General features: G+C 49.8%; 2 protein-coding genes across 2 annotated transcripts; both read right to left on the bottom strand.

Annotated features, from left to right (window-relative positions):
- Window positions 1-292: 292 nt before the first annotated feature.
- Window positions 293-2,575, bottom strand: TRUGW13939_01048 (uncharacterized protein; the record flags this gene model as incomplete). Its single annotated transcript, XM_035484254.1, has 2 exons — window positions 293-707; window positions 756-2,575. 2 exons carry the CDS (start codon window positions 2,573-2,575, stop codon window positions 293-295), a joined length of 2,235 nt encoding a protein of 744 aa, XP_035340147.1.
- Window positions 2,576-4,328: 1,753 nt separating this feature from the next.
- TRUGW13939_01049 (uncharacterized protein) lies at window positions 4,329-6,260 on the bottom strand (the record flags this gene model as incomplete). The annotated part of the gene is made up of 1 exon (XM_035484255.1): window positions 4,329-6,260. The coding sequence occupies one exon, from the start codon at window positions 6,258-6,260 to the stop codon at window positions 4,329-4,331; it is 1,932 nt and encodes a 643-aa protein (XP_035340148.1).
- Window positions 6,261-9,506: the final 3,246 nt, after the last annotated feature.

The following is a 9,506-nucleotide window of genomic DNA, read 5'->3' on the forward strand; positions in this document are numbered from 1 at the left end:
TTGGTTATTATTATTATTATTATTTAATCAAATTTAACGTCTATACCGAGCCCTAGGCTATGACAGAGAGCGATTCGTGTGGATTAGGCCTGCTTATAGGGGTTGCCCCCCATAAGCCGGTGCCTCTACCCCCATTGGATCCAGGCTTTCAAGGTATCTTGCACTTTCCTCACCCCATGCCGCTTATATGCGCAGGACGATTCGGGGGCTTATAGTGGGTGGCAACCACTACCCCCTCCTTATGGCCACTAACGTTTGGGCGTTGCCTACAATAGCGGGCCGCCCCTGCCCGCTATCCTTCCCCCTCTCGCTCTCCCTCATCCAGGGCCTCAATGCCCCAATTATCAGTCTTATAGGCCTGCTCCCAGGCCTGTTGGTTATCCTCTCGCTCCCTAATGGCCCCTATAAACGCCAGCAGCGCTGTAGTGGCCTTTGGGTCCTGGAATAGGCGTGCTTCGGGGCACTGCTCGCTATCCTGCGGGGCCTTTACCCCCGCTTCGGCCAAGCCGGCATATAGTTTTTCCCGCTGGTGGCACCACTGTCGACAGTTTGTAAGAAGGTGTCTTACCGTCTCAGTCCCCCTAGAGCACCCCAAGCAATTAGGGGAGTCTCGGGCCTTGATTCGGTGCAGATAGGCCCCGATTGGGGTGTGGCCGGTCTTGAATTGGTAATAGTAATACGCCGCAGGTGCTTGGGGGTGCTTGCCACTATTGGGTCAAGCTTCCATCCCCGGGGGGTTGGTAGGCCTGGCCTACCTGTTGGGTGCGTCTTGTCTTGCAAGCTTTGCAGTGAGCCAGTTGGCCTTGATAGCGCTATAAGTCTCGGTGCATGCCCGCCGGGCATGGGCCAGTGAGATGCCTGAGTACTTGCCTGTACAGGGCCTCCCTGCAGCTTTCTTAGCGGCCTTATCGGCCTCCTCGTTGCCTGGGACCCCTTTATGGCCTGGCACCCAGCATATGGTAACCCTGCGGCCGGTGGCCTGTAGTTCCCCGGCTAGGTCGTGTGCCCGCAGCGCTAGGGCTTGCCCTGGGCCAGGCCGGGTATGCTGGAGCCTGCTTATAGCGGCCTGGGCGTCTAAAAACACCCTAATTGGCCCTATAAGATTCTCTGCCAGCGCCCACTCTAGGGCTTCGACTACTCCTATTAGTTCTGCATCAAAGACTTCGAAGCCTGCGCCCAGGGGAGCTAGGCGCGACCTCCAGGGGCCAATAAGTGGCTTATAAGCTACTGCAGCGCCTACGCGCTGATCGTCTAACCTAGAACCGTCTGAGTAAAGGTCGGTGTTCCCTATCCCACTTAGGGGGTCTGAGGCTAATTGCATAGCGGTTTCAGGGGAGTCTATCCTGAAATCTAGTGGTATAGACCTATTACCAGGCTCTATTGTACGCTCAAAGCCCTGGGAGGGGTCGGCGGTCAAGGCCTCTCGTAGCCTGCGGGCCAGGCCCATGCCCAGCTTCCAGGGGCCTCGGCGGGTTGGTGTTGCCCAAGCTCGGTCTTCTAGCGGCTGCTCTCCAGGCTGTGCATGGGCGTCTCCCTCCCTAAGCGTTATGGGGAGTATTTCTGCTGCTGGATGCCCCTGGGGAAGTCCTAGGAGTCTCAGGGCATACCGCCGCTGTTTACTATCTAATAGGGCCTCTGCTGGTTCCAAAGCTGCCTCCCTTATAAGCGGTCCTAATGGGGTGGACTTCAGCATGCCTGTGACTGCCCGGGCCTGGTTATTAATTAGGCCCTGCAGTCCTTCTAGGCAGTTCTTTTGCCCATGCCACCAAAGCTCGGCCCCATAAAGCGCCACTGACTGCGCGGTGGCCTTTTGGATTCGCCATGCCAGGCCTGGGGGGAGCCCCTGGGCCTTGCACAGTGCCCGCACTCGTCTTTCAGTATTTTGACCTTTTTGCAGGCGGTACTTATAGTGGGCTTTGAGGGTAAGCTTTGGATCTAGTAAGACCCCTAACCACCGGATGGCTGTTGGGGAGAATGCCACTAAAGCGTCTCCTACCTGCACCCTAGCTTCCTGGACCTGATTTTTATGTTCCCTGCTGGTGGCCCTAGAGAATAGGATGGCCTCTGTCTTTTTAGGGTCGAATTTGACGCTATTTGCCAGTCCCCACTCAGTAGCAGCTTTTGCCGCTGCTTCTAGCTGCCTGCAGATCTCAGAGACCGAGCTTCCCTGGGCTACCAGGCCTATGTCATCGGCATAGGACAGGGCCTTGATCCCTGGCACCTGCTGTTCCATAGCCTGAAACACACCCCGGATATAGATAAGAAAGAGGATTGGGGAGACCGGTGAGCCCTGGGGCAGCCCTGAGTCAATAGGCTGTTCAGGGGCTTTATAACCGTCAATTACGAGGCTGACCCTTCTATTTGTAAGGAAGGATAAGGTCCACCTTATAAGGTCATTATCCAGGCCTGCAGCTTCCATAGCCTCACTAAGCTTATAGGGGTCAACATGGTCGAAGGCCCCCATAACGTCAATAAAGATAGTGCCTGTGAGAAGCTTTTGAGTCCATCCCTCGTGCACTGTTTGCACGAGGCAGGCCACCGCGTCAATAGCCCCACGGCCCCGCCTGCACCCCATTTGTCCAGGGTGTAAAGCCCCCTGGGCCTCACACCAGTCCGCTATAAGGCCTGCAGCCAGCTTCTCAACAACCTTGCCCAGGCAGCTAAGCAAGCTTATCACCCTCCAGGCCTTCACCTGGGTGTAATCAGGCTTCCCTGGCTTCCGAAGTAGGATGCCTTTAGCGGTCTTCCAGGCCCCTGGGTGCACCCCAAGCCGAAAGCACTGCCTAGCCATCCCTATGATTCGGGGTGAGTCTAGTGCCCAGAGTAGCCGGCATGCTTTAAAATTGAGCCTGTCGGCCCCCGGAGCTTTCTTAATGCTCTGGCTGAATAGGGCCTGATGCACCCGCTCTGGCGTTATAAGCATGTGGGCCTGTCCACCTGGCAGCTCCCCAGGAGGGGAGCTACGGGGGGCGTTAGGAAATGCCATTTCCCTGATTAGGGCTTCTTTATCGGCCATGGTAGTGGCAGGGGGAGCCCCTAGATCCGGGCCTTGGAGTGCTGGGGTGGTGGGATTAGTCCGTGGCTTAGTGTACTGTAGGGCTATCCAACACCTATTAGGATCTCCTGGAGAAGGCTTTTCCAGGCCATCCCTAGGGCCTTTGGGAAAAGGGTTCCCAGTGGGGTTCGAATCTTTTTTCCACTCTTCCTTCCCCCCAGGGCCTCCCTCAGCAAGGAAGACCTCCCAGCAGGTCCTTTTAGCCGCCTTTATTTCATGGTAATAAGCGGTTCTTGCAGCCTTGAATTCGGTGTCGGTACAGGCATGGGCCTGCCACCGCTTGCGGGCTGCAGCCCATAAGCTCCGGGCTTGCCGCAGCTCTGGCTTCCACCACCGCTTAGAGCGTGCACAAAGCCGTACTGCTTTGGCATGCCTATCGAGTACGCTGGTTAGGGTGTCCTGCACCCAATTGGCCTCTCTAGCAAGGTCTTCCTCGGTGCATTGATCACTAAGAGGGGGGTGGCCTACAGCCTCTGAGGCCCAAGCTGCTGTGGCCAGCTTTAGGGCTTCCTCGTTTACCTGCAGAGCTTCTATCTGCCACCCAGTAATCTCCCCGGAGATTCCTCCTGGGGGGGGTTCTAGGGCTTCCCAGGCTAGGACGATAAGCTCATGGTCAGATGTTGTAGGCTTATCCTTATCCACCTCCCAGGCTTGCAGAGGCCCTAGGGTTGGCGAGGATAACGCTAAATCAATAATTGACACCCCCTCGGTCTTCTTATAGCGTGTGGCCTCCCCCAGTGGGTTATTAACATATAGTGAGTGCCGCTCTATAAGCTGTTCCAAGGGCTCAGCGTTAACCCGACCCTTGGCCAGTGGGTTCCACGAAGGGCTATGGGCGTTGAAATCACCCACTAATAGGCACCTACCCACTATAAGCAGGTCCCAGTCTGCGTCCTCGATGGCCCGGCGTCGTCTAGGGAAGGCCCCTTGCCACCGGTAACTGGCCCCAATCCACACATCATAGCAGTTGACTATTCTAGTGCGTCGGGGGGCATGCCCGCTAATTATTGGTGCTTCCCATATGTCCAGGGCCTGTAAATAGGGGTGGTCTACTAAATCAGTGCGGTTCTCGACCCTAACCGCCCCTATAAGGTCTTTACGGATGGCCATAAGCACCCGTTGATCCCGCTTCTCCCCCCCTGGCCAGTACAGCAGATAGCCTGGGTGGGAGAAGTCATAAGCAATATAAGGCTCTTGCAGGCATATAATGCCTATTTGCCGCTCTATCCCCGCTTCTAGAGCCCCTAAGGTTGCGGGGTAGGTACGGCCGCAATTATGTTGAATAATCAACATTAATAGGGGCTGCAGCTCCAGGCGTTGGTGTTGGACACGGGGATGAGTACGGTAGGGGTGATGTCCCTGGGGCATCTTCCATAGCGTCATCGACCTCCCTAAGCTTTGGGGCTTGGGGGGCGTCCTGGGTAGTGGTTGGGGGAGAAGCCTCCTCAGCAACGCCTTCCCATTCGGTCCATTCAGGGGGGGGAGGGGGCATAACGACCTCTACGCCAGGGAAGCGCTTATGGAGTCGCCGGCGGGCCTCCCGAAGCTTGGGGCACCCCGGGGAATCAGCCTGGTGCTTCCCCCCACAGTTGCCGCATTTAGTGGGTGCATGCAGGCATGGGTGGCCTGTTTGGGCCCTGCAGTCTAGCACGTTGCAGGTGTGCTCTTGGGCTTCATGGGCGCCAGCACACACGGTGCAGAGTGGTGGTCGGGTGCCGCAGCCTCTATAAGTTCGGTGGCCAATGCCGCAGCATCGGGTGCAAACGGTGTCTTTACCCACTTCGTGATAGGGGCTGGTAGGGTGCCTGTTGCCCCCGAAGCGTACGCCCCGGGCGAGTAGCCTGCGGGCGTCATCTAGGCCTCCTACTGTTATAACGATAGTAGAGAAACGCTGCTTATTAGTCTGGATAGCCGCTATCGGCTTGATCCAGGTAGGGTTTCTCATTAGGGTGCATGTGCCCCCTAATTCAATTTCTTCCCTGGCTAGGCCTAGCCCTGAGGCGCTATAGCGGGCTACCGGCACCGCATGCACCTTAATCTTGTGCCACTGTTGGTCTGCTTCCACTGAGATGACTGCGGGGTCGACCCGGTGGCAGGCAGCCACTAATAGGTCCTTATAGGCTGGTAATAGCGAGCCTACGGTGCTTCCTTGGTCCAATAGGGCTGAGATAGCCCCTGATTCGGTGTAATTGGCGTCTATTACCCTGGCGAAGTTCGGGAAGCCTGCCTGGGCTAGGCAGCGGTTAAGCTGCAAGATGACATCGGCTTTAGACTTTCTAGGGGCGGTGCGGCCATTTTCACGCCTAAATATAAGCCTGCGGTCTCCCTTGTTGCTTCCGCGAATAGGCTTCAGGCTCCCTGGGTCCATTTGGACTTTTGGGGGCTGGTTCGGGGAGTAAGCCCGTTTTTTTGTAACGATTTGCCACTCCTGGGCATTGCTGGCCGCTATATCGGCCCACTGGGGGCCTGCTGCGGGCTTCACCCCAGGGGGTGGTTTTGATATCGGGGGTGAGGCTCTGCGTGGCTCTATGGGCTTAGCGGCCCTATTCGGGTTAGCTTGGGGGCCATGGGCGACCTCTGCAAACGTCGTCCCCTGGGATGGCAGAGGCTGTCGTGGGCCCTGGCGGTCGCCCCCTGACGATAGGGGCTTTAGCGGGTGGTTTGGGGCGTTCGGGGAGGCCTGTTGAGCTTCTAGGGTTGAGAAACGGCGCTCTAGAGCGCCCAATTGGCCTGTGAGGCGCTGCTCCATAGCCTCTACCAGAGAGGTCATATAGGCCTTCATAGCGGCCATCTCCGCGTGCAGCGCGCTATTGCTGCTTGCAAAGTGGCCTAATAAGGCCTGTTCCATGTCCTTGTAGGCTGGGCCGATTAGGGCCTTCATGGGGGCTCTTTCTGCCCCGTCAGGGCTGTGTTCCTGTAGTCTCTTCCCTAGAGTTTTAGGTGCTTCCTGGGAGCCTGGCACGCTGCTTAGGGGGGGAAACAACTCCCTAGGGTTGATTTCCAGGCTAGGCAAGAAGCCCTCGCTCTGAGGGACTGTTGCACTTGCCTCGGGGGGCGCTGGTGGTGCTGTCCCCGCTGGGGTGCCTATATAGGCCCCTACGGGGTTCACCAGACCTAGCGCCTGCCCCCCTGGGTCTAGGGGGTGGTTGTCGATATTGGGGAGTCCAGGGGCCATAGCGAAGCCCTGGATGCCTTCCAGTAGCATTGAATTTCAAAAGGTTGATTTTTGATTTTCCCGGCGGGTTATATCCTTAAATATAAAAAATACTATAAATAGACATTTTATAAATATAATATATATAGAAAAAAGAATATTATATTTATAAATAAATTTAAGTATATCTTACTTACTAAAGGAATATAATTATATTATCTAATACTTAGATATACTAAAAGATGTTTATATATATATTATCTATAAATCCCGCCGGGAAAATCAAAAATCAACCTTTTGAAATTCAATGCCTTTTGACGGTGTCCAGGGCCTCGCTATGGCCCAAGGACCCCCCAATATCGACAACGCCCCCCTAGACCCAGGGGGGCAGGCGCTAGGCCCGGTGAACCCCGAGGGTGCCCATATAGGCACCCCAGTAGAGACAGCACTGCCAGCGCCCCCCGAGGCCAGTATAATGGTCCCCCAGAGCGAGGGCTTCACGCCTAACCTAGAAATCGAACCTAGGGAACTGTTCCCCCCCCTACACCCCCAGGAAGCCCCCAAAGCTCCGGGGAAGAGGCGACGGGACCATAGCCTTGATAGAGCTGATAGAGCCCCTATAAAGGCCCTACTCAGCCCAGCCTATAAGGATATGGAACAGGCCTTATTAGACCACTTTATGTTACGGGCTAGGTCCCGTCTTACTGGCCTTATGTAGGTCCAGGAATTGAGTAGATTCGAATATAAGAAAGAGAAGGAAAAGGTTTGTAGGGGTTCGCATTGTCGAATGTTGATATAGGTGAGTGTGGGTCCTGGGGGCGCCCTAGTGAATCTGGTGTAGTGTTAGGGGGTTCTTCTATGGCGAACCAGGTGCGGACTAGGTGTGGTTATTTTATGAGAGCGAAGTCTGAGTATCTTAGGGGCTAAGACCTTAATATTACTTCCCCTTTTTGGTAAGGGTGTTGTGGTGTTGGAGCCAGTGGTTGAGTGCTTTGGTGTCTTCTATAGACTGGGTAGGTTCTTATGTAGGTTGTGTATATCTGGTCTAATGGACAAGGTATTACTTCATATATCCATGGTCTTGATGTATAGTCCATTCGTTGAGTATGCTATTGACTAGGTATTTTTTATTGCCTTCTACTAGGTGCGCTGGTGGCTAGTAATTATGTTGGGTCTGTAAAGGGAGTGGATGTGTGTCTATAGGGTAGAGGAGTGTTGTATGAAAAACATTATAAATAGTTCTAGGGATATTGAGTTGGTATGTATAGGATCTTACTTTCTTTAGTATAGTATATTTTGTATGTTGAGCGTCTAGCTTCTTTAAAAGTTATTTGGTCTGAATATTCTAAAGATCTAATTATACTTTCTATTTTATTTTATACTCTAGAGGAGTCTCTTAGTAATAGTTTGTACTATTTTCTATTTACTATTATGCTAAGATAAACTTAGTCTATACTATATCAAAGGTCTACTATAGCTTAATAACTATATCGTTTATATATTTAGTAGCGGGTCTTTACTATTTAGATGTGGGGATAGCTTTATCTAACTAGAGTGGTTTAATGTTGTATCTATAGGTTAGGAAGAAGAGGCTGATATTAGTTATAGTAGTATTGTGCCTATTTATTATAAGTTGCGTAATTGTGGTTAATAGGCTCTAGTTGGTTTAGAGGTAGGTATAGAAGTTCTATAGGTATTCTTCTATCACAGAGTTAATATATTCCGTCTGTCTATTAGTTTAGGGATAATATATGGTTAATAATTATTTTATGATCTTTAGATATTTATATATATCTTTCTAAAGATTATTAATAAATTGCGTGCTCTGATCTGATATAATATTGCTAGGCAGCCTATGTTCGCGTATAAATCGGTTAATGAACTTTGATATTACTGTTTTAGTATCTATATGTTTATATAGTATCAATATAATCCCTTTTCCTAGTTAGTCAACAATTATCATGAGATTTGTATTCCTGTTGGATATTAGGAGTTTCTCTATAAAATCTATACTAATATCTCGCCATATTTGTGAGGGAATAGGGAGTGGTTTTAATAACTCTTGTTGGTGTTGTCTTTATATGGTGTTTGTACTATATTTGTTATAGTTATTTACAAACCTTCAGATATCTTTAGATAGGTTTGGCTAATATAGTTGTTGGGCTATGATGATATAGGTTATGTTTCGGCCTGGGTGTCTGGTGAGATAGGAGTTGTGTGTATCTTGTATAATATGAGTGTGGAGTGGTTTGCTGTTTGGTATCTATTGTTGGTTTTGAAATAGTAACTGGTCTGTTGTATTGATTGTGTATTTGGATATTATGATGTGAAGTTGTAGGTTTTGAGGGAACTGTGGGAGCTTTTGGTGTATGGCCTTTTTGATTTGTTTATAATTCTTATCCTTGGTTTTGGCTAGTTGTTACTGTTCTCTAATTGATGTTAAGTGCTTTATGTGGGTAGTGTGGACATGGGGTTTAGGTGTAGTGTTTGATAAGTGACCCTGGGGAGGTTGTTCTGGATAGTCTTTTTGTACCTTGTTAGGGTTAATAAGATGTTTATTTTGGTATGTTAGGTGTTCATTGTTAATTCTATTGGGTATATCTTGTGAGTGTTGTGATAGTATATTAGGTCTGGCAGCTAGTTGCCTTAGCTGGTATTAGAGCTTATAATTAAAGTATAAGAGTATACCAGCTTATCTTATTTGTCTTTTATTCAATTATCAGAGCTGTATGAAGTATTTAAGATTCTGATGGTTGGTTAGGATAGTAAACTCCTTAGTACTAATTAGTTTAGGTTTTTATTGCTTTAGATATGCTATTATTGCTAATAGCTTCTTATTGTGGATCTTGTAATTATACTCTGTGGGTGTATATTTTTGGAAGAAGTAGGTGCAGGTTTATAGGAGTCTTTTGTTATTGTATTGTAATAATATCTTCTTTATGATATATTCTGAAGAGTTGGCTTCTATGATTGTATTCTGCTTGGGGTTGAATTGTATTAGTATTGGGTTACTTATAAATATTTGCTTTAGTTGTTCGAAGGCTTTATTGGCGGCTTTGGTCTAAATAAAGATAGTTCTTTTTTTAGTTAGTTCTGTCAGCGGACGGATTATGTTAGAATATCTTTGAATAAACTGTTGGTAGAAATTTGTAAATTCTAGAAATGATTGTATGTTTTTTACATATGTTAGGGCTTTCTATTCTAAAATAGTAGAGATTTTTGTGGGGTCTATTTGGATTCTTTTTTTAGCTTCTAATATGAATCTAAGATATTTTGTTATTTATATCTTGAACTTGT

The sequence above is a fragment of the Talaromyces rugulosus genome, chromosome I (genome assembly GCF_013368755.1).
Source record: "Talaromyces rugulosus chromosome I, complete sequence".
NCBI classification, from domain to species: Eukaryota; Fungi; Ascomycota; class Eurotiomycetes; order Eurotiales; family Trichocomaceae; genus Talaromyces; species Talaromyces rugulosus.